The sequence below is a fragment of the Anoplopoma fimbria genome, unplaced genomic scaffold (genome assembly GCF_027596085.1).
Source record: "Anoplopoma fimbria isolate UVic2021 breed Golden Eagle Sablefish unplaced genomic scaffold, Afim_UVic_2022 Un_contig_13619_pilon_pilon, whole genome shotgun sequence".
Lineage (NCBI taxonomy): Eukaryota > Metazoa > Chordata > Actinopteri > Perciformes > Anoplopomatidae > Anoplopoma > Anoplopoma fimbria.
The window spans coordinates 703-25,057 of NW_026554417.1; the positions used below are offsets into that span (position 1 = coordinate 703).

At 41.3% G+C, this 24,355-nt stretch overlaps 1 protein-coding gene across 1 annotated transcript; it reads left to right on the forward strand.

The window, feature by feature from the left end:
• Positions 1–7,059: 7,059 nt before the first annotated feature.
• Positions 7,060–21,510, forward strand: LOC129088612 (sodium/calcium exchanger 1-like). Its single transcript, XM_054595951.1, is given in 11 exon segments — positions 7,060–7,894; positions 7,897–8,848; positions 16,419–16,525; positions 18,639–18,659; positions 18,868–18,885; positions 19,277–19,345; positions 19,664–19,704; positions 19,706–19,792; positions 19,989–20,088; positions 20,182–20,454; positions 21,134–21,510. Coding segments are annotated over 11 exon segments (2,880 nt in total).
• Positions 21,511–24,355: the final 2,845 nt, after the last annotated feature.

Consider the following 24,355-nt stretch of genomic DNA (forward strand, 5'->3'; position numbering starts at 1 on the left):
ACCGGAAAGATTGAAGAGGGAAAACGTCCCTCGACCTGGTGTCGGAGGAGATTTGTCTTCCCTTCATGTTGAGTCTGTGTCTGACAAACACGATTCTGTGAAAACACACACACACACACACACACACACACACACACACACACACACACGGTTAAAAATAAAACAGAGGAGGAATGTGAGCGGAGATAATCAGTCAGCAGAGATAAACAGTCACCTCACTGATGGTTTATTATCACAAACTAAACCAGAGGAGAAAACTGCAGCTTCACTCTGAATGTTCGCTTCGTCACAGAAAACCGGACTAAAAAACAAACTGTTAGAAACAGAAATATATGGGTGTTTTTTTTCGACAGATTTGGACCCTCGTGAAGGTGCTGGATAATCAAAAGTTCACAAACAACAACCATCATAGTTGAGACCTTTCCCCCAAAACTAGAAATGTTGACCTGGTGGTAGGAGCGTTGCATCAGACTGATGACGGTTTGTCCTGAAGGGGCGCTGTACTGTCACATTTACTCAACAACTGAATCAGAGAAGCAAACTCACTCCACTTCATCCGTCTCTTTTCTCTCAGAGCAAAAACTATTAGTTGATTTGAATTCAACATAAAGGCAGAATAATATGAATTCACGTCTTTCATATGAAATGTAAAATATATATTATCAGATTAATGCTTAAAGACCTTCTGCTTCTGTGGTAGTTTTAGTCGTGTCTTTTTTTGTACATTCAAAGCTTCTGTTGAGGTTTGATATTGAATCTTCGGTTGTTTGTTTTCATTATAACGTCTTTAAAAAGAATAACTAATCCTCAATTTGAATAAAGTGACTCTTCAGATGAAATGAGTTAGTCTTCTTTTATTAAACCAACTTTCATATGAGTCAGAGGGTCAGAGTTCAAGGAGCTCTCTTATGACGAGGTAGAATGTCCCAACTCAATGCATAAAGAAAACACGAGATGTGGAACACACTTTAAATAAGTACGTTTCTCACAGAACTCAAGTTAACCCACTTTATGTACACGATGTTACGTTCTTTTAAATATCAGCAACCTGTTTTTTTAAAGCAGTGAAATGTTGTTTTAAAGGCTAAACGCCAACAACAATGGATTCAAGCAGAATATTTCATTTGATAAAAACGCTCTTTATCTCTTTATACGCTCTTATTGGAAATGTTGGGTCTGAAACAATCCTTCACTGATGGACATTAATTCCATATACACTAAAAATACATATAATATTAAAATGGCTGGATTTTAATTAGACACTGCAGACAAACTCTAAACACCCTTGATCGACATGCAAAAAAATTAGCTGTGCAGAATTCGATAGTCAACGTTATGAATGAAGGATTAACCCTTCGGTAGCCTCAGTAAATATACATTAGTTCATTAATAAGTGGTAACATTCTCCCGTTCAGATAGATTATCGTGATATGTATCTATTGATCGGATGGAGGTGATCAGGAGGAAGCTGCTGTTAATGCAGCTGGACCGAAGATGACTCAAAACAGATTCATGTTAAAGGTTATTTTCTGTATAACTTTATTTGAGGTTGGGACAAAATGTATTTCAATAACATTCAATAATATGAATGATATTCTTCAATGAGCTTTCTGTAAACAGCTCCATCAAAACGTTTATCATCAGTACGGTGGCTTCAGAACAACGAATAACAATAAAGATAAGACCAGGAACTGACTGTACCGACCCTGTGTGTGTGTGTGTGTGTGTGTGTGTGTGTGTGTGTGTGTGTGTGTGTGTGTGTGTGTGTGTGTGTGTGTGTGTGTGTGTGTGATGTGATGGTATTAAACAGCTGGATGACTCATTGGTTTCCTCTCTCTCTCTCTCTCTCTCTACAGCAGGTTTCTGTCGGCGTCCAGCAGCTGAAGGTGAATATTGTTTCTACTTTGAATGTGTTGAATCACGACAATAAACCTCCTGAGGTTTTTATGATGACAGGTTCTTGGTTCTGTAACTGGACTCTGAGCTGAAGGAGTTTCTGGTGGACCTTCATGATTTCATCTGGTTTCTCCAGAACCCGGCCCGGTGGCTCCGATGACGAGCTTTAAGAATAACTTTATAGAAACAGACGATCTTCTCTCTGATGGTCTGGTTTACTGATGGAGGTCTATAGAGGATCAGGACTAAACTGAGACTGGATCAGGACCAGATAAAAGTTCCACACTGTCATTATAAAGTTGCAATATATTTACCATTCAGATCATTAATATCTCATCATAACTATCATCTGTATCAGATCTGTATCAGAGAGTGAAGTCTCTCTCTGTGTGATGCTATCAGAGCTTCCAAATAGTGCATGTTAGTGCATGTGAGCGTGCCTTTTAGTGCATGTGAGAGTTCCTTTTAGTGCATGTGAGAGTTCCTTTTAGTGCATGTGAGTGTTCCTTTCAGTGCACATGAGGGTTCCTTTTGGTGCATGTTAGTGCATGTGAGCATGCACCACTGGTAAGCGGTTAGTGGTTACAGTTGATACCGCCGTTCCCACTCAGGTAACCACTGTTAGCACCGTTAGCTGTGAGCGGCTAAGGTGGTGCCATGTTGAGACCCGTGTAGAGGCATTCAATACATCTACTAGTCATTTCAAATTAAGCAGCTCTGAAGATTATAATGCAGTTTGAGGCAAAAACCAAGCAGTTATTTGAATTTAGTATAAATGTGTATTTTATAAAATGGTGTATTTGAATATTTCTGCATACTTGGGTCCCTAATCTGTCTTAATTTGCAATACATTGTGTTTGACTGGAGATCTGAGACTCTTGTGGATCCACTGAGCTCCACTGAGCTCCACTGAGCTCCTGTGTGATGTTAGTCCTCGTATCGTTTCACATAGTGAGCCCGTTGACGTCACCGTATAAAATGAGCAGTGGTGACCTCCAGTAGTGACCTCCAGTAGTGAACCTCCAGTAGTGATTAGTGACCTCCAGTAGTGACCTCCAGTAGTGACCTCCAGTAGTGAACTCCAGTAGTGACCTCCAGTAGTGACCTCCATTAGTGACCTCCAGTAGTGACCTCCAGTAGTGAACTCCAGTAGTGACCTCCAGTAGTGACCTCCATTAGTGACCTCCAGTAGTGACCTCCAGTAGTGACCTCCATTAGTGACCTCCAGTAGTGACCTCCAGGAGAACCACAGCCTCATGAAGCTTCACAACCACAAACCAGAGACGGAGAGCTCTCAGAGGACCGACGGCTCGGCTACGTTTATTTACTATGAGAAGGTTTCTGAGCAGTTTACTGTGTGTACTACAGAAGTGATCACCGAATTAGACCTGTTCTGGTCCCTGGGGTTCAGTTCAGGTTTTAGTTTGTATTTGCTGAAGTTCTTCTTGACATTGTTTGAAGGTTTCACCTTTATGTCTGCAACAAGTCGCTGTGGTTCGTCTGCTCATTCTGTCAGATAACAGACATGAACTTGATGTTTATGACAGACTTCCTGTTCCTCCTCAGGACCTCGTGGGGTCTGCAGGTCTCTGGATGTCACCTTCTCTGTGTGGAAAGTCTGCTGTGAAGGTTGCAGGGTTGTCATGTGGGGTTGGGGGGGTAACACACTCATCCCAGCATTCCTGCCTGTTGTGGCCCGTCGGCGTCACCAGGCTGCCGTTAGCAGTCTGCCGTTATCTCCCCCACGTGTCGGCGTGGACGAGGAGCTGCTGGAGGGCCCCGGGCCCCGCAGAGCCTTGTATGGCCACGACCGCTGGGAGAGCGACGATAAGCAGCTACGCCTCCATGTTTAGAGCAAAGTCTGTTTCTGTTAAATTTAGAGCCATTATCGGACGCAGCTCTCCCTCCTCAACACTCTCTTCTTCTTCTTCTTCTTCTTCTTCTTCTTCTCTGCTGCTGCTGCTGCTGCTGCTGCTGCTGCATCAGGACCAGAGGTGAGTACCGGCTCACAGGAGGGACAAAAAGGAGCAGGTCTCACTGAGGTTGTTCATCAGGAGCAGATTTCCATCCAGCTGGAGAGGAGATGATGAGTCTGTGATGGAACAAGAGAGCTGGAAGTGATGTCATCATTCTGTTGTAGTGTTGTAGTAAAACTAGTGATACTGTAGTGTTGTAGTAAAACTAGTGATACTGTAGTGTGTAGTGATACTGTTGTAGTAAAACTAGTGATACTGTAGTGTTGTAGTAAAACTAGTGATACTGTAGTGTTGTAGTAAAACTAGTGATACTGTAGTGTTGTAGTAAACTAGTGATACTGTAGTGTTGTAGTAAACTAGTGATACTGTAGTGTTGTAGTAAACTAGTGATACTGTAGTGTTGTAGTAAACTAGTGATACTGTAGTGTTGTAGTAAACTAGTGATACTGTAGTGTTGTAGTAAACTAGTGATACTGTAGTGTAGTAAACTAGTGATACTGTAGTGTTGTAGTAAACTAGTGATACTGTAGTATTGTAGTAAAACTGTAGTAATGCTGTGTGGTACTTTAGTGTTGTAGTAATACTGTAGTAATACTGTAGTGTTGTAGTATAATCATTTTAATATCATTTTCTATATTAGTGCAGAAATATTAATATTCTGTATCGTCACTATTATCAAACATTATTAAACAATACGACAGCAGTTATGTTGAAATGAGTACAGTCTGACCCAGAGTCAGCCCAAAAACATCTACAGTACTTTAACAACATGCAGAAAACATAATACATATCAGAGAGCGACTCACAGAGAGATGGCTGATGGGTAATTTGACACCATACATACACACTCACAGGTCAATTGAAGGGTATCTCACCATGTGGAACACCTTCTATCCTTTAAGGGTCGCCTCCTCTGGACGTGTGGGAGAGTCATCCCACATGTTCCCAAACACTATGTGATAAGTGAGAACGACACAACATATATAACAACATATATAAGCACATATCTACTTTAGACAAGTATCTAAGAGTACAACTTTGACAATTTTAGACCACATGAGAAATCACACTTTTACCAAGTCAAAGTAAGAATTTTGGAGAAAAAGAATAGGAAAAATGCTAACATTGTATTTATTAAATGTCTTTCGCCAAGATGGCTTGCAAAATGATCAGAGGACAACCTTCTAATGGAGAACACATCTCATGTCCTGCCTCACAGTTCCCTCACCACCTGGTGTAAACAGAAACAATAGGGCCTTGTAGCACCAATAATGTCAGAATTTACTGAAAATGTAATCAAATATTTTCAGTTTACCTGACTGAAATTGTAATTCAACCCTTATTCAACTTTTTGTGAGTTCAATATCATTTAATATAAAGAGAAAACTCTTGGTGCCCAAAAACTAAATATGTTATGATAAGAAAAGTGATATGACCGATTTAGAAAGTGTCGGCAGAGAGAGAGACAGAGACAGAGAGAGAGAGAGAGAGAGAGAGAGAGAGACAGAGACAGAGAGAGAGAGACAGAGAGAGAGAGAGAGAGAGACAGAGAGAGACACAGAGATAGAGAGAGAGACAGAGAGAGACAGAGTTAGAGAGAGAGAGACAGAGAGAGAGAGAGAGAGACAGAGTTAGAGAGAGAGAGAGAGACAGAGAGAGAGAGAGAGAGAGATAGAGAGAGAGACAGAGAGAGGGAGAGTTAGAGAGAGAGAGACATATAGAGAGAGAGACATAGAGAGAGAGAGAGAGAGAGAGAGAGAGAGTTAGAGAGAGGGAGAGACATAGAGAGAGACAGAGAGGAGGAGACATAGAGAGAGAGAGAGAGAGAGAGAGAGGAGAGACATAGAGAGAGAGAGAGAGAGAGAGAGAGAGAGAGAGAGACATAGAGAGACAGAGAGAGACAGAGAGAGACAGAGAGTTAGAGAGAGACAGAGAGAGAGAGACAGAGAGGAGGAGACATAGAGAGAGAGAGAGAGAGAGAGAGAGAGTTAGAGAGAGGGAGAGACATAGAGAGAGACAGAGAGGAGGAGACATAGAGAGAGAGAGAGAGACATAGAGAGAGAGACACAGAGAGAGAGGCAGAGAGGAGGAGACTGTTGAACAGACAGCGGTGTGGTGTCTTCGTGGTCACACTGGTGTTATGATCAGAGCGTGTTCCTGTTTCTCGTCTCCACATCATCCGACAGCTTTGTATTGTTCCTCTGCAGAAGAAGTGGACGCTTTATGAACTCGTTTCTGCCTCCAGGATGAAAACTCCTCTCATGTTTGTTTGAGATTCAGTTTTTTCTTCTGTCAGATACTGAAACTGTTTGAGTGACGGTAGGTTTCTGATTTAGTACTGCAATAGATCAGGTAGTACAGCAGTACATTTGATCTAATACTACACTATGGCAGTATATGAGACGGAATAGTGATGTTATAATATTAATGTGTTTATATTGTCCTTAAAATGAATGTGAGATATAGAAAAAGTAGTTTTTAATTGAAAAATTGTATTTACAATAATTCCCAGTCTGAGCACAATAATATTTGAATGTAAATTAAAGTTAATGATCGTCTCTTATAAAAAATAAAAAATTATAGATTTTAGTTTTATAATAAAGTATCGGTCGCACCAAAATTAAATATAACTTAAATACATGATTTCAACAAGTGTTTATTTGCATTATCACTTAACCTTATTGATGATTATGCAGCGATTCATAAATCAATTACCACCCGAAGAGTCCAGATTGACTGTGTGGTCTGATAAACATTGTGAACACCCAGAATTATTTAATTTACAAAGAAGCTCTGACAATGAATGACTGGTGTTTACACTTGATTCATAACTTTTATGATTATCAACATCTTCTCTGTTGAACCAAACAGTTCAAGAACTGATCACAACTTCTAGATACTACTTAAAAACTACGCTTGTGTAGTAATTAGTCAGTTATTGTTGATGTTTTGAGAAAGATTGTTGAACACCTTGTGTTACAATCAGCTCATGTGAACACTCACAGCAGTAACAACTACAGTTAGATTCAGAGTCCCAGAGAAGGAAAGGATTTACAGTTTCTCTCTGTGATTCAGCAGAAGTGAGGCAGTTGAGAAGTCGTCCATTCAAACCAGTTTCAAACATGATACGACAGAAAAGCTCTAACGTTTCCTTCTGTGTCTTGCAGGTTTAAGCTCAAGTGTCACCATGAGTAGATCCCGGACCTCGTCACTGTTCTCCACCTATCAGCTGCTTTTCCTGTCGACCATCATCTCAAGTGAACTTCCACATTCGGTGGCCGGAGGCTCCGCTCTGACCTTCACGTCCAACGACACGCTCAGTAACCAAACCAAATGCGGGGAAGGCAGCGTCTGCGTCGAAGGCGTCATCCTGCCGGTGTGGAAGCCAGAAAACCCGGCTTTAACCGACCGAATCGCCAGGGCCACTGTCTACTTTGTGGGGCTGGCGTACATGTTCTTGGGTGTCTCCATCATCGCCGACAGGTTTATGGCGTCCATCGAGGTCATCACCTCCCAGGAGAGACGGATCACCATCAAGAAACCAAACGGCGAGAAGATCACCACGACGGTGCGCATCTGGAATGAGACGGTGTCCAACCTGACCCTGATGGCGCTGGGCTCCTCCGCCCCAGAAATCCTCCTGTCGGTCGTGGAGGTTTGTGGTCACAACTTTAACGCCGGCGAGCTGGGCCCAAACACCATCGTAGGAAGTGCCGCCTTCAACATGTTTGTCATCATTGGCTTTTGTGTGTCAGTCATTCCTGAGGGAGAAACCAGAAAGGTGAAGCACCTCAGGGTGTTCTTCGTCACCGCCATCTGGAGTGTCTTTGCATACATCTGGCTTTATCTGATCCTGGCCGTCTTTTCTCCAGGTGTTGTCGAGATATGGGAGGGTCTGGTCACGCTCTTCTTCTTCCCCATTTGTGTTGGATTCGCTTATGTGGCCGACCGCAGACTCCTCTTCTACAAATACATGCACAAACGATACAGAGCAGGGAAGCAGAAAGGAATGATCATCGAAACAGAGGAGAACCAGAGCTTCCATCAAAGGTCGACATCGAAATGGATGGGAAAATGCTCAAATCCGGCGGAGAGGACATAGCGTTTGATTTTAAGGAGCTGGATGAGGAAGAGGCCCGCAGAGAGGTGGCCAGGATCCTGAAGGAGCTGAAACAGAAACATCCCGAGAAGGACATGGAGCAGTTGATGGAGCTCGCCAATTACCAAGTTTTAACCCAGCAGCAGAAGAGTCGGGCTTTCTACCGCTGTCAGGCCACCAGGATCATGACGGGAGCCGGAAACATCCTGAAGAAGCATGCCGCCGAGCAAGCCAAGAGAGCCAACCAGCACGATATCTGCACCGAGGTCTCAGTGAACGACTTTTCCTCCAAGGTGTTCTTCGACCCCGGTACCTACCAGTGTCTGGAGAACTGCGGCACTGTAGCGCTGAACGTTGTGCGCCGTGGTGGAGACCTAACGAGCACAGTGTCGGTGGATTACCAGACTGAAGACGGCACCGCAAACGCCGGCTCAGATTACCAGTTCACTAAAGGAACTATCTTGTTCAAACCAGGCGAGACCGAAAAGGAACTCCGCATTGACATAATTGACGATGATATCTTTGAGGAAGACGAGCATTTCCTTGTTCACCTCAGCAATGTGAAGGTCCTATCAGAGGGCGCCAGCTCAAACGAGTGCGAGGCAAACCACGTGGATGCCCTCGCAAGTTTGGGTCTGCCTTGCACGACCACCGTCACCATCTTTGACGACGACCACGCAGGGATCTTTACGTTCGAGGAGCCGGCTGTGACCGTGAGCGAGAGCGTCGGGGTGATGGAGGTGAAGGTGATCCGGACCTCGGGAGCTCGCGGTGTCGTGGTGGTCCCATACAAAACTATTGAGGGGACGGCTAAAGGAGGCGGCGAGGACTTTGAGGACACACATGGAGTCCTGGAGTTCGAGAACGATGAGATCTTGTAAGTACAACATCTACTGTGTCGGTTCCCTGATTTCTCTGCAAGGCATCCTGGGTTTTAGAGTCTTTATGTCAAAAACAACTTTTAAATGTCAAGAGAATGATTTCTGACTGTATTGATAACTAGTTGATGACTAGTGGTTCTTTGTCTGTGAGGTGACGTTTACACAAAGGGTCCTGAGTTAATCAAGTTCATGAATTAGGCAGATGATGGCGGTCAATGTGTCGGAGTAGGTTACACATGGGCTGATGAGTCCGTTCACACGAAGCTCATGGACGTTTATGTGGGTGGGGCCAAGGCGGACCACAATGTAAGCCATTATACTCTGAATCAACATTTTCAATTCAATTCAAATCAATTCAATTTATTTTGTATAGCCCAAAATCAAATAACAAATATGCCTCAGAGGGCTTTCCTCTGTCCTTAGACCCTCACCTCCTCTGTCCTTAGACCCTCACATCCTCTGTCCTTAGACCCTCACCTCCTCTGACCCTCACCTCCTCTGTCCTTAGACCCTCACCTCCTCTGTCCTTAGACCCTCACCTCCTCTGTCCTTAGACCCTCACATCCTCTGTCCTTAGACCCTCACATCCTCTGTCCTTACACCCTCACATCCTCTGTCCTTAGACCCTCACCTCCTCTGTCCTTACACCCCTCACATCCTCTGTCCTTAGACCCTCACATCCTCTGTCCTTAGACCCTCACCTCCTCTGTCCTTACACCCTCACATCCTCTGTCCTTAGACCCTCACCTCCTCTGTCCTTAGACCCTCACCTCCTCTGTCCTTAGACCCTCACATCCTCTGTCCTTAGACCCTCACATCCTCTGTCCTTAGACCCTCACATCCTTTGTCCTTACACCCTCACCTCCTCTGTCCTTAGACCCTCACCTCCTCTGTCCTTAGACCGTTGCTTGACATTGCTTGTTAAATGTCTAGTGGACATTCAGACGACTGGAACACTTGTTTGTCCACTTGTTTTTTTTACATTGGCATGTGCCTCGACATGTCCACCAACCAGCCCTCCAGCCAAAGAAACTGTTTTCAGTGGCTGATTTTCCAAAACCGCAGAATGTATTAAACAACAAAGCTCAAATGGGCATAACAATGTGCAACAAGATGCATGTTAATTACTGTGCAGTTAAAGTTGTAAATATCATGGTTACAGTTTGCTAAATTTCGACAAATGTGCTACACAAATCCCCCTTTCCACTTTACTACATAAAGGACACAAAACTTCCTGCACTGGTACTCAGTAAATGATGTGCTGCAGAATCGTCCAATAGGAACATCATTCTGAGGGAGAATGCTGTAAGTTACTGTGTTAGTCGTCATTAAGCGCCCACTATGCAAACCTTAGTGGTTCATGTTTTTACCTGTTATCCATCTTTAAAGGTATTTTCAATATTCTTCAATATTACAAATGTCAACGACATCTTTTAAAGATAAAACCAACGTCCAGTGTTCTCAGTTTAAATGTTAGTTTATCACTCTTGGCCGACTGCCAACATGTTTCTGATCACGTAAATACCTCTGAAGAACTCTGACAGTACTGATTGATCCTCAGACTCTAAATTTATAGTGTGTAAGTACATTTTTGTATTGCAGCTCTTAAACTTTACCAAGTATTTTTCTTGCTCTTGCATGTTTTCGGGAAACAAGTAGTTGTTCAAGTTCTTTGTTGTTTGAGTGAAATAGAGTATAAATGTGGTCAAAATCTGGTTTAAATCAGGAACTTTGGAATCAAAGAATCATGGAAAAGTCTGAATCTGAAGAGGTGTTTTCTTCACGTGTTCTAGTAAATCAGCAGCAGTTGTATGATAGTTGGTATTGAACAGGGATTTCTTTCAGAAGCTCCTCCTGCACACGATCATGTGACTCAGCCTCAGGTTAACATGGCTCACCCAGCGGCTGCAGGCAGACTCTTTCCATGTCTGCGGGCAGCAGGAATGTAATGACAACATTTTTTATTTCCAGAGCATAAACACGGCCGCTGGCTGTGAAGGCGACGGGAAATGAAATGGAAAAGGTGCCACGCTCCTTCGTTGTTTTACTTTATTAATGATGACGCTGCCCTGCATTTACCCTGCTGGGAGAGCCTTATATAGACCCATCAGGATACAGTTAGATACAGGACTCAGTCATCAGCTGACAGACGTCTGTTTAGTGGAGATTTATTTGCATCTTAAAGGGACTGTAGAGGTGCAACAGATCATAAAACTCACGGTTCCGATCAGAGTGATGGATCAGATCAGAGTCACAGATTGGATCAACGCAAAAGAAAGAATGGAGCAAATATATAAATATTGTCAGATACAGATCCCTTTGTTGTGGTCTACAAGGATCCAGATAACTTAGTTAGGTTTAGACAACTAAACTACTTAGTTAGGTTTAGACAACTAAACTACTTAGTTAGGTTTAGACAACTAAACTACTTAGTTAGGTTTAGACAACTAAACTACTTAGTTAGGTTTAGACAACTAAACTACTTAGTTAGGTTTAGACAGACTAAACTACTTAGTTAGGTTTAGACAACTAAACTACTTAGTTAGGTTAAGACAACTAAACTACTTAGTTAGGTTTTTAGTTTAGACAACTAAACTACTTAGTTAGGTTTAGACAACTAAACTACTTAGTTAGGTTAAGACTACAAAACTACTTAGTTAGGTTTAGACAACTAAACTACTTAGTTAAGTTTAGACAACTAAACTACTTAGTTAGGTTTAGACAACTAAACTACTTAGTTAGGTTTAGACAACTAAACTACTTAGTTAGGTTTAGACTACAAAACTACTTAGTTAGGTTAAGACAAAAAAATACTTAGTTAGGTTTAGACAACTAAACTACTTAGTTAGGTTTACGAAAAGATTGTTGTTTGGGTTAAAATAACTACAGAAGGGCGTTACTGACCATAGACTAGTAAATGTAGTCATTGTGATGTCAGCCACTGGTTTCTGGAGTGCAGGTTAGAAAGAGTTTGGCAATTTCGCCATTGCCATCTTGGATTACGGTCATTGGCATCCTGGTTTTCATGAACCAGTGAACAGGAATTTACCATATATGGAGTGAGGAGGAGTGACGTAGAGACGCCGTATACGTCTCTGGTGTGGACCTGTCAATCAGTGTGTAGCCCCGCCCTAAAGCATCCCCTGCTTTATGGTCTGTTTGACTCTAAATGGAGCATCATTTACTAAATGAACATCATGCTGTATTGAAGAAGACTTGAAACTAGAGATTGAGACCATAAACTCATGTTTACAATGTTTACTGAGGGAATAAATCAAGAGAGAAGTAGAGTCATTTTCTCATAGACTTCTATACAACCAGAGGAGTCGCCCCCTGGTGGACAGCAGAGAGAATGCAGCTTTAACACAGGAAGCAATGGCTTCACCACAGTTCTCCACCTGTTAGTGAAGTACAGAAGTTACTTGTACAATAAACATTGACTTCTCTTGTCACATGAGGAGCAAACACGCACAGAGTTTGATGTAGTGGGATTTATACTTTCTTGTTAAGGATAACATCAATAACATGAAAGAATTCCGTGGTACTTCCACTTATTACAGCGCTTTATTTTTCATAGGTATAACTAGGAATGCTGGATGACTGATGTGAGGTGTTGGATGTGAAGGGTTAATGTGAGCATGTGCAGTAGGAGATGTGAAGCTTTAAAAAGTCTGTTTGTTTCATTCACATTACAGCCTTAAGCCGAGCGTTGGAGGTCTCTGGTTGTGAACAGAGCTGCTCTGTGTGACAGGAGCTTCACACTGCTGCTGTTTATGTGGTCAGGTTACAGCTTCCAGTTAACTAACATCCATCACATGTGATTACTGCAGGTGTTACCTTAAAGAAATCAGCTGCGTTTTTTAATGCGAAAACTTTTCTTCAGCGGTTTGCAACACTTTTGTGGTTGAGTATGAAATAATCTGACACAAAACGAGTGTTTTAAGATTCAACATATTATGATTCGTCAAATTCAGTTCCTTCATTTTCTTATTTATTTAACATTGTGGCTATTTTTCACAAGAAACGTTTAAATAGACAATTAGAGAAGTAAAGTAAATCAACTTATTTTAGCATTGTGTTCCTGGCAAAGAAATAAAAAAGGTTTTCGGGGGTTAAAGGGAAATTTTAACATCAGTTTTTTATTGATTGATTATCTCTGTATAATACTACATGTTACTCCAGAGTAAACAGAGCTCAGAGAAAATAGAAAGACGCTCATAGAGAATGTTTCCAGCTGGCTCACGTGTTAGCGGTCAGCTTAGCTCACCATCGAGCTTTGAGCAAACTGTTTCAAACAGACGATGAACTTCACTGTGAGTCATCGTTCCAGTTTCACAATTTCTATAGTTTGATCCATAATCACAGAGCAACTTCTTCTAGTTTCACTTATTATTAATTCAAAACGGACTTTTCTCCGCCCGATTATCAGTTATCTTTGTTGGCAGAACGATGGAGAGAAAAAGAAAGATACAGAGCCGACCCACGAGGTGCAGAGGCTTAAAGCTTATTGAAACATGACAGAGTTTAATATCCACCACCAACTCTCTGAAGATGCTGAGTGTCTCTATCAGAGCTGGCCTTTGTGAGTGGGACTGCTTTTACATTGAGAACCCATTTTGCACCAAATGTCTCCATAATAGCTTATTTAAATACCTGATCGTTTCACAGGAGCAGCGAGACGCTCAGTTAAAGGAGCATTTCTCCCTTGAGGATTGCATGTTTCTTTTGTCGTATTTGTGTTTAGCTTCTGCAAAAAAACTCTAGATTGTGAATTCAACCCTCAAAGTTTGTCAATGTGTTTCTAGTGAGTCCTCCAACTTCCAAGTGACTGACTAAATGAGTAGAGTACTCCTTTAATTCCTTTTTAGCTTATGTTTCTTTCTTTTTTCCATTTTTGGGGGTTGAAGTGGTCGTTGGATGTTTGTTGACCGGCTGCGGTCGTCTTTATTCTTTGGAGTGTGCGAGTGGATCTCCAGCTCGGTGTCTCACATGTCTTTTGTCGTGCTGCCGGTGTGTTGGCCAGATAAACATCACGCAGCTCTCTTCCTTATTAGGGCAGCCTGTGTTGAGCAGCAGCAGGATCCTGCTCATCGTCCAGCTCTCGGCCCATAAAGCAGACAGATGAGTGCAGCCGGCTCCTCTCAGAGTCGACCACAGGGGAGGTCGTCGCCGGCCGCACCTCTACCTCACCATGCTCTTTATGTCAACCTGTCTGAGATAGTAAACTGCAGACTTACGGTTGTACTCTTGCTCCAACAATCAGTGTTTTTATGTTAACAGCTCACTCATTAGTAAAGTGTCGCTTTTAGCAACTTGTTTTGGTTTTCTGGTACATTTTGAAGTTCCAATTCCCCTCAGTCATTTATTTTCATTTGGATTTGAATACTTTTTATTGTCTTTTATTTTTTCTTATTTCTTCCAATGATGCAGCATATGTACGAGTTGGCAGATAAGTTTGTTAACCGTGTAAATAAAAACACTGTTATCACAGAAAGTAAAGTAAAACAGGTTTTATCTCTTAGAGCGTCATATTTTAGGAGCATAATGAAACATATGGTGTTAGTTTGTCCAGCACTCTGTGGCCTGAAAAGAACACCTCATACTGAATAAGTACTCTGAACATTTAGCAGCCCGTTATACTGAGAGAACACAAATAACACTGGAACATGAATCTTCATCTCTTTATATCATCTCTCAGTCAGCTTGTCTGATATCTTCAGCTTTAATAAAATGTTTGACCATCAATAACTTCACTTTAGCATTAAACACGAAACATAAATCCACTTTAAATGTAATTATTAGAATAATAAAAAGGTCAAACATACTGATTGTATAGTTGGTTTTTTATATGTGTCATAAATTTAACTTTGAAAAGATATAAAAAAACAATCTTCTGCTCTTTTATTTTAAGAACTTGGTGTAAACAAACATTCAAATCTCAAATGTAATTGATTGCTGTATAAGAAATCAATCTATAAATAAAACTTAACTGCAGGACTTTTCCTTTCACACTCCGTCAGGATACAGACTGTAGATCACAGAGGGCAAACCTCCAAACCATCAATCTGCTCATATTAAATAAACATGGAAATGCATGAAGGCGGTTTTGTCTTTCCACGCCGCCGGGGCCTATACACACTCAGTCACACACACACACACACACACACACACACACACACACACACACACACACACACACACACACACACACACACACACACACACAGTGGATGTGTCCAATCAGGGCTCTGGTAGCCTGCGGCCCTGTGAAGCCTCCAAACAAACCCTCTAACTGTGTCAGCTGGTTTCTTCATGTTGGGTCACTGAATCATTTAGGACCTCAAGTCAAACTGGTCTAAACTGGAAGCAAATCACTTATCTTTAATCGAATCAGCATCTAGGTTTCATCTAATTGATCACAAAGTTTCAAACATAAAATTATGTCAATCCTTTCAGACATTGACAGAAGAGTTGAGCAGCAAAGAACTATTGCCATTGTACATTTCTGCAAACCATGGAAACGTTGAATGACAATGCTTTTTCTATTCTGTCAGAGAACGTTAAGTAGTATCTTAAGTTCAATTCAATTCAATTCAATTCAGTTTATTTTGTATAGCCCAAAATCACAAATTACAAATTAGCCTCAGAGGGCTTTACAATCTGTACACATGAGACATCCTCTGTCCTTACACCCTCACATCCTCTGTCCTTACACCCTCACCTCCTCTGTCCTTACACCCTCACATCCTCTGTCCTTACACCCTCACCTCCTCTGTCCTTAGACCCTCACATCCTCTGTCCTTACACCCTCACATCCTCTGTCCTTACACCCTCACATCCTCTGTCCTTACACCCTCACATCCTCTGTCCCGGAACCCTCACATCGGCACAGTAAAGTGACCGTTAATTTAGGTTTCATTTTACGTTGACCCCACAGCGTTAGGTTGTAGCGTTGACCGTTAGTTGTAGCGTTAGGTTGTAGCGTTAGGTTGTAGCGTTACGTTGTAGCGTTACGTTGTAGCGTTACGTTGTAGCGTTACGTTGTAGCGTTACGTTGTAGCGTTACGTTGTTAGCGTTACGTTGTTAGCGTTACGTTGTTACGCGTTGTTACGCGTTACGTTGTTACGTTGTTACGTTGTTACGTTGTTACGTTGTTACGTTGTTACGTCGTTACGTTGTTACGTTGTTACGTTGTTACGTTACGTTGCAGCGTTACGTTGTTTCATTTTTACGTTGTTACGTTGTTACATTGTTACATTGTTACGTTGTTACGTTGTTACGTTTTTTACGTTGTTACGTTGTTACATTGTTACATTGTTACGTTGTTACGTTGTTACGTTGTTACATTGTTACGTTGTTACATTGTTACGTTGTTACGTTGTTACGTTGTTACATTGTTACGCTGTTACGTTGTTACGTTTCTGTAAATGTTGTTCCGCGGCTGTTTCCCTGCAGCTTCTAACTCTACGTCTCTGGTATCTTTCGTCACCATGTTTTCCTCATTACGCCTAAACGGTCTGCAAACTTCTCCTTCTGCAACCTTTCTGTGTTTTTTTCTGTTTCAGCAAAACTATTCAGATCAATATAATTGATGATGAAGAATATGAGAAAAACAAGAACTTCTTCCTAGAGATGGGAGAGCCTCAGCTGCTGGAGATGAGTGAGAGGAAAGGTGGGGGTGTCGCCTTCCCATGCTGTAACCCCGCCCACATCACTAATGACCTTTAACCTCTGTTAATTCAAGCTCACCTCAAGACCTCGCAGGAAAAACATCAGCAATCAATCTATTGTAGATATAAGAAGAAGTGTTTTGGGTTAATTGCCTCTTCAGTTAGGTGTTACCATGATGGAAATACCAATATTTTTCATTGTGACTTTAACCTCCTCCCTGCTGGCCACATGAGGTGAGCTCATCCCTGTTGCCATGGTGTTGCAACGGTGACTCAGACACCATGACGACGGAGTCCTGTCAGATGGCATCTGTCGGCCTCTATGAGTGTGTTTGAATGTGTGTTGGTGAACTAACGCATGAACCCTGACCTCCCCTCCCACTGTACTCTGTCGTCCACAGGAAGACCATAGCAGTTAGAGTAATTGACCATGATGAGTACGATAAGCAGGCCAGCTTCTACATAGAGCTGCTGGAGCCGTGTTGGAACCAGAGGAGATGGACAGGTGTGAAGAGACACCTCTGACCTTTCCTTCATCTACCTTGAAGCACTCTTTTCCTGCTTTTGTTCGGTTTGCTCCTGCTGCTGTCGCTGTGCTGCCTCCTCCTTCCACCACCCAACCTAAACGTTATCAGCCGATTGAATGGGCCTCATCGGTGGTCATCGTTACTGTCGTTCTAATGCCTCAGACGGGCCAAACTGCAGCTATGTTGAAGAAGTCAAACTTTACTTTGTGAATTAAAACAAAACAATTTACGGCAACAAAACTCCTCTGTTAGGTTTAAAGAAAGATCCTGGTTTGGGTTCAAATAAGTACGTTTGTTAAATAACTTGGCATTAGTTTAGAACATAAGTCATGTAACAACAGTAAGTTAAAGTAAGTTGTCTTTTGGTTTCACATGGGACACTGACAGCCCACCCCGTCCTCCTCCACCTCAACTTGGGACTGACCAGGAGATGGACTGGCTGAGAATAGTTGTTTAAGGTGTCGGTAGGTAAGAACTAGTTAGAATAGTTAGGACATGGTGGGACTAATTAGGGCAGGTTAAAACAGGTTTGGACTGGTTTCGTGATAGGGACTAGTCTGGAGTAGTTGGGGACAAGTGAAACGGGCTTGGAAAGGTTAGGAATGAGTAGAACATGTTGGGACTGGCTAGGACAGGATGGGGTACTTTATTCTGGTCGGTACTTGGTGGGACACTTTATGATTGTACAGTTTTGGACAAGTTAGGACTAGTTAGAACTGGTGTGGAGAGGTTAGAAATAAGGGTGAATGCATGGACTGGTTGGATCGGATGGGTAAGGGGAACGCTATAATGGTCTAGGACATACTGGGACAGGTAGGGACAGGATGGGGTGCTTTCCACTGGTTGGGGCATTGTTGGACACTTGAGGACAGCTCTGGAGGGACTGGGACTGTCGGGTTAGGACAGGATGGGGTGCTTTCCACTTGTTAGTTAATCATGGGCAAGACAGGTCTGGACAAGGTTAGACCTGTGGGGACTGGTTACCACAGAATGAAACTGACAAGACCAGAGAACGACTGGACATGTTTGGACACGTTACAACAGGTTCAGACATTTTAGGACAGAAGAGGACGGCTTTTGACTGGCTGGGACATGGTGGGACAGTTTAGGACAGGTCTGAAGAGGTTTGAATATGTTAGGACAGTTTGGACAGGTGTGCTTGTGGTCTGTTTGTCCCTGTCCCAGTAAACCTGCCTGTGTGTGCCTTCATTTAAACACTAAACATAATCCATGATTAACTACTTTGACAGAAACAGCAAACGTTTGAACACAGATGTCTTTTCATGTTTGTTTCCTGAGTCACTTCATGATCATCAGAGTGAAGTTCTTTTTACTTGATACCTTCATCTGGATTTGAACACAGTCCTGTTATTGTATTCTCAGTCAGATCAGGACCGAGTCATCTTCATCTGCAAATGACTCGTTTTCTAGAGTGATGATAAAAAATGTTGATATAGCAACCAAACTAAACTCTGCATCTTCAGAAGATCTGGGCTCCTCTTTTTTAACTTCTTGTTTCTTTTTATCTGTTATGTTTTTCTGCTTCTTTTTTCTGTCTGATTTCATCTCCTCTGTTTCTTCTCTTCAGCTGTGTTGCTTCAGGAAGTCGGTAAGCTGCTCTAATGTTTCCTTTTCCGTCCTGCTGTTTGTCTCATTCATGATATGCAAATTTCCCCGCTGCGGGACTAATAAAGGATTATCTTATCTTATCTTATATCTCTGAAATACAGTTTGGTTCATTTTAGAATTAAAATGAAAACTGGCTGTAATATCAGAACTAATTTGGACTTCTTGTTTCATATGTTCTATCCTTTCAGGTGGATTCGTCAAAACAGGTGGGTGAACACAAACACGTTCTCTACATTATCTCATCAGTAGAGACATAATACTGGAACATTTCTTGTGAACCTGAGTTCATTTGTCCTGTTTCACTCCTGAGCAGACAAACAGCTGTGTGGTCAGACACCTCCCCACGTGGAAATGTGTTATTGTCCACAATAGGACAATAACAGAGTGAAACACTTTAATGTCCATGGCAGTCACACAGCATTTTGTGAAATAGTCACGAAATGCAATCTATTGGTTTTCATCCATCCAATCAAAAACCAACCTCAACAGATTTATTTATTTAGATTTTTGGTTGTGGTTGTTGTTGTTCTGAATGGAGATGTGACTTTCTCTGGTTGAGGTTCCGTTTTTGACTCGAGTTTCTGGTTTCCTGTTCAGGCAGAGACGTCTACAGGAAGGTCCAGGGACGAGACCACCCCGCCCCCTCCGCCATTATCAACATCGCAGGTACGTCCGTCTGTTTGTCCACCCATCAGTCTATCTTCATTCATTCACCTCAAATTCATCTGTCCTTCCATCCATCAATCGATCTGTCTATCAGTCTCTATTCATCCAATGACTCTTTAAGACATATAATGCTTTGATGTTTTTATTACATACTATACTATAACAATTTCATGACATTTTTATGACATTAATATGGCATACTTATACCATCCAACATCCACCCTCTCCTTCTCTCTCCTTGTCTTTATCCTTCTTTCGTTCTCTCTCACTCCTTCTCGTTCTCTCTCTTTCTCTCTCATCTCTCTCTCTGTCTCTCAGATGAGGGGGGTGAGGAGGTTTTGACCAAAAGGGAGGAGGAGGGAGAGGAGGATAGCAGAGATGGGTCGGCCAATGCTGGGAGAGCACATCAAAATGGAGGTGGTCATAGAGGAGTCGTACGAGTTCAAGGTGGGAACAGTTTCTGTTTAACTGATGTCATAATTCAAGTATCCAAATGAACACATGCGGTCAGATCTTTAGATAGGTGACCAATCTGATGGGATCTTTTGAACAAAGAGGAACACTTGTTTCTGGGCCTCTCTATATGTCATTGTTTGACCTTGGTGATTCACTGTGTAGCTTCCTTTGATCTGCTGTCTTTCAGAGCACCGTGGATAAACTCCTTAAGAAGACCAACCTGGCCCTGGTGATCGGGACTAACAGCTGGAGAGAGCAGTTTGTGGAGGCCATCACAGTCAGCTCTGGTAAGAACTTGACCTGAGACAATCTAATATAACCTGCCCAAGCTTTATACAGTATGTGAATCAGTGTTGACTCCTGGCTCTGCCTCCTCTCAGGTGATGATGACGATGATGAATGTGGCGAGGAGAAGCTGCCCTCCTGTTTTGACTACGTCATGCACTTCCTCACCGTCTTCTGGAAGCTTCTGTTTGCCTTAGTTCCTCCCACAGACTATTTGAACGGCTGGGCCTGCTTCGTCGTGTCCATCTCCGTCATCGGAATTCTGACGGCATTCATCGGTGACCTGGCGTCGCATTTCGGCTGCACCGTCGGCCTAAAAGACTCCGTCACCGCTGTGGTGTTCGTAGCTTTGGGCACATCTGTACCAGGTCTGATTCACTTCCAATTACAGTACAATACTTTGAATTCATTTGGCTGATGCTGTTGTCTAAAGTGTCTTCAAAAGATTTGTAAAAATGGTAAAGAGTCTGCCAAGCATAAACTTAACCTGGCACAAGATCTAAACTCAACACCCAGCATCACAGGTGTGTACAGGTGTGATTACTTGTTCCAATACAGACATGACATTCAGCCACCACTAGATGGCAGTGAAAGCAGGATTGGTAATCTGGGTTTGTTTACTCTCTTCAGGGGAAGTCTACTTTCGCTTCCATAAAGCAGTTTGACTTGTGAGACAGATTAACAGAAATCGCTGTAACATGTTGAGATATGATTTTGATATCCTGACTTTTAGTCCCTAGTATGGGTCAAACACCAAAAAAAAAAAAATCTTACATTTTCAATAATTCAAGGATTGTGTCATTTCACTGCCTGGTAAACAGCCACATCTTTAAACCCCACACCTCCAGTTTGTAACAAAAACTTTATTTTAGAAATCTCCAAGCCCAAGCTTATTTAGCCCTCCAGTGGCACAGAAGACATTAGACAACTGTTTTCACAGGCTGAGGAGGACTAACCAGGACCAGTAAACTCTTATCCTGCACTAATCAATTCTGCAGTTAAATCGACTTGATGGATCTCAAACACAGCACTTCCTCTCTCCCTCAGACACCTTTGCCAGTAAGGTGGCAGCTATCCAGGACCAATACGCCGACGCCTCAATCGGCAACGTGACAGGAAGTAACGCTGTCAATGTCTTCCTGGGTATTGGCGTGGCCTGGTCCATCGCTGCTGTCTACCACTACTCCAAGGGCCAGGAGTTCAAGGTTGACCCGGGCACGCTCGCTTTCTCCGTCACACTCTTCACCATCTTTGCCTTCATCTGCATCGGCGTCCTCATCTACCGCCGCCGGCCCGAGATCGGCGGGGAGCTCGGTGGACCCAGAATCCCCAAGATCCTTACCACCTGCCTGTTCTTCAGCCTGTGGTTATTGTACATTGTCTTCTCCTCGTTAGAGGCCTACTGCCACGTAAAAGGATTCTGAAAGCTCTGCTTCTGACTGATCCCCAAAGGTTCTGAGGGAATTCTTAAGGTTCCAATAGGTTTCTGCATATTCTGACAGGTTCCTTTGATTTGTGTTATTGGTATAAAGGTTTGAAGGATATCTAGAGGTTGTAACAGCTTCCTTCCAGTTAATGCATTCCAAAAGTTTCTGGAGTTAATGTTCTGACAGGCCTCTTGAAACCTTGATGAACTCCTAATGGTTCTAACAGGTTTTCTGAGGTTTCTAAATGCTAAAAAAGTCATATTCTGCTGGACTCATATATATTTCTATCATGTTCTTTAAAGGTCTAACACATTCAAAACAACTTTCATGGCTTTCTAAAGATCCTGACAGATTCTGCAGCTTTTTGACAGTCCTGGCATTCCTTAAAGTTCCTTCAGGTTCCTGCATAATGCGACAGGTTCCTGTCATTTTGGATACACTTTTAAGGGTTCTGCTGGTTTCTGTCCAGTTTCTATAGTTTGTGTTGTTTTTTTAAGGGTTTAGATATAGATGGTTTTCTAAAGGTTCCGGTAGGTTCCTGCATATTCGGACAAGCTCCAGGTATTTGTTCAAAGGGTCAGAATAAACCTCTGGATTCTGTTCGGTTCCTGATAGTTTCTATAATGTTATTTGTTATTTGTCAAAATAAAGTTTGAACAGTATTTTTAAGCTTGTAACAGGTTCCTGACAGTAGATTGATCTCTTAAGGCTCTGGTGGATATTTAACAGTTCTAACAGTGGTCTGAGTTCTCTGGCAGGTTTTTGAACTCGTTTTGTTTGAAATAATAATTGCTCTTTTGATGATCTGAGAAGTATTTCTGGTCAGTTTAACAAATCTCTAATAGACTAACTCTAAAGTTCTTCATAGGTTCAAAACATTTTTGAAAGGTTTCCAGAGCTCCCATTAAAAGTTCCTGATAGATTCTGTGTGTTCTTGAAAAATGTGTTTCTAAAGGTTATTGTGGAACCCTCAAAGACTCATGAAACCTCTCTTTGTCTTTCTCTGGTGTCCCTCTTGGTCTGGTCTCTGGCTGCTGAGTGCTGGTGACCTCTAAGACTTGGCCGTCTTCATCCTCACATACCTTCCAACCATGCTTTATAAATTCTTCATCTGTACCTTTGAGCAATTTAGAACATAAACCATTTTAATGATGTTGTTGAAGGACTTTGAACCGCAGCCACAGAAGTGACGAAGAGCAGCCGTATTTATGAAAGAAGCAGCTGATGCTTTTAACTTCTAACTAAAATCCTGAAAGACTTTTGATGTTAAAGGCGACTGGATGAGTAGTGTTGCACCTCAATGAATATCTGCACTGAGTTTGAAATGTAGTTCATTTTGAAAAAGAATTAAGCAAAGGAACCTAGGCTCCAGAGTTTAAGGTATTTACTAAGACCATGAACTCTTTAGAACAGAGACTCTCCTCAGTTGAGTTGATCTAAAATGTTTGAGAAAAAATAATCATGTATGTTTGTGTGTGAGTGTTTGTGACGCATACGTAACCTCAAAGAACACAAAGAAGGAGAGACAGTCCTAATGATGTTCTGTGATATGATTGGCTGTTTGAAAACAGCAGCTGCCTATTGGATGATGTAAACATGAGCGCTGTTGCATGTTATCTGACAAAAGAATGCAGTGTCCTTTCTTCAAATATTAAAGTAGAGTGTTGTCTTTCCTCTTGAATGTTTATGAATATTTATCTCTGTGATTCTGTCCACAGAAATAACAAGTCCAAGTCACATTTATTTTCAACATGATTGTATAATAAGATTATTCCTGTTTTCCTAACTCAAAGCATTAAGGGAACTAAATATCTAAAACCTGTAGCATGATTATCCCCGAACAGCAAGACAAGGAGTAATCATAGTAAAAATATTCTTTAATATAAACTTAAAAACGCTATTTACTGTATTTAAAGGACTTTTTTCATTACATTTTTTAACATAGTATACTTTTTTCATAATATTTCTCGACAAATTATTCAACAAACTATACCAGGATTTTATTTTTTTTACATTTTTCAACATGCTATTCATCGTCATTATTTTTCGGTAAACAATGACTTTTTAATGTCAATTTACGACATACTATTGTATGATTGTTTTTCATGACAGTTTTATAAATCATAGTAAAGTATGTTGTATAATTTCACAAAACAAAAGTCATAGTATAGTATGTCAGAAAATGTCATGAAAAAAGTAATATTATAGTATGTTGAAATTCAAACTATATTATGTTGAAAATTTTATGAAAAAGAGTCATAGTATAATGCATATAAAAATGTCAAAAAGTCAGAATATTATGTTGAAAAAAGTCACTAAAAAAAGTAATAGTTTAGCATGTTGAAAAATGTAAAAAAAAAGTTATAGTGAATTCTGTTGAATAATTTCACAAGAAAAAGTAATTGTATAGTATGTCGAATCATGTCATGTCATGAAAAAAAGTCATGCTAGGATTTTGTAGTATGTTTAATCATTTCAACCAATAAATTATTTCTAAAAAATGTCAACTTATTTTATTATGACTTTTTCCAGGACTAATTTTACTACATTTTTCAACATTTTATTAGACAAACTATACTATGACTTTTTTTTCAACATACTATAATATTACTTTATTTTTGACATGCTGTAATATGACTTTTTTTCATGACTTTTGACAAAATATACTATGACTTTTTTATGACTTTTGACAAAATATACTATGACTTTATTTTACATATATACTATGACTTTTTTATGACTTTTCTTAAATACTATACTATGACTTTTTTTTCATGACAAAAAGTTATAGTATAGTTCGTCCAAAAGGTTCATGTAGTCTATGATTTTTTTTTTTTAAAGT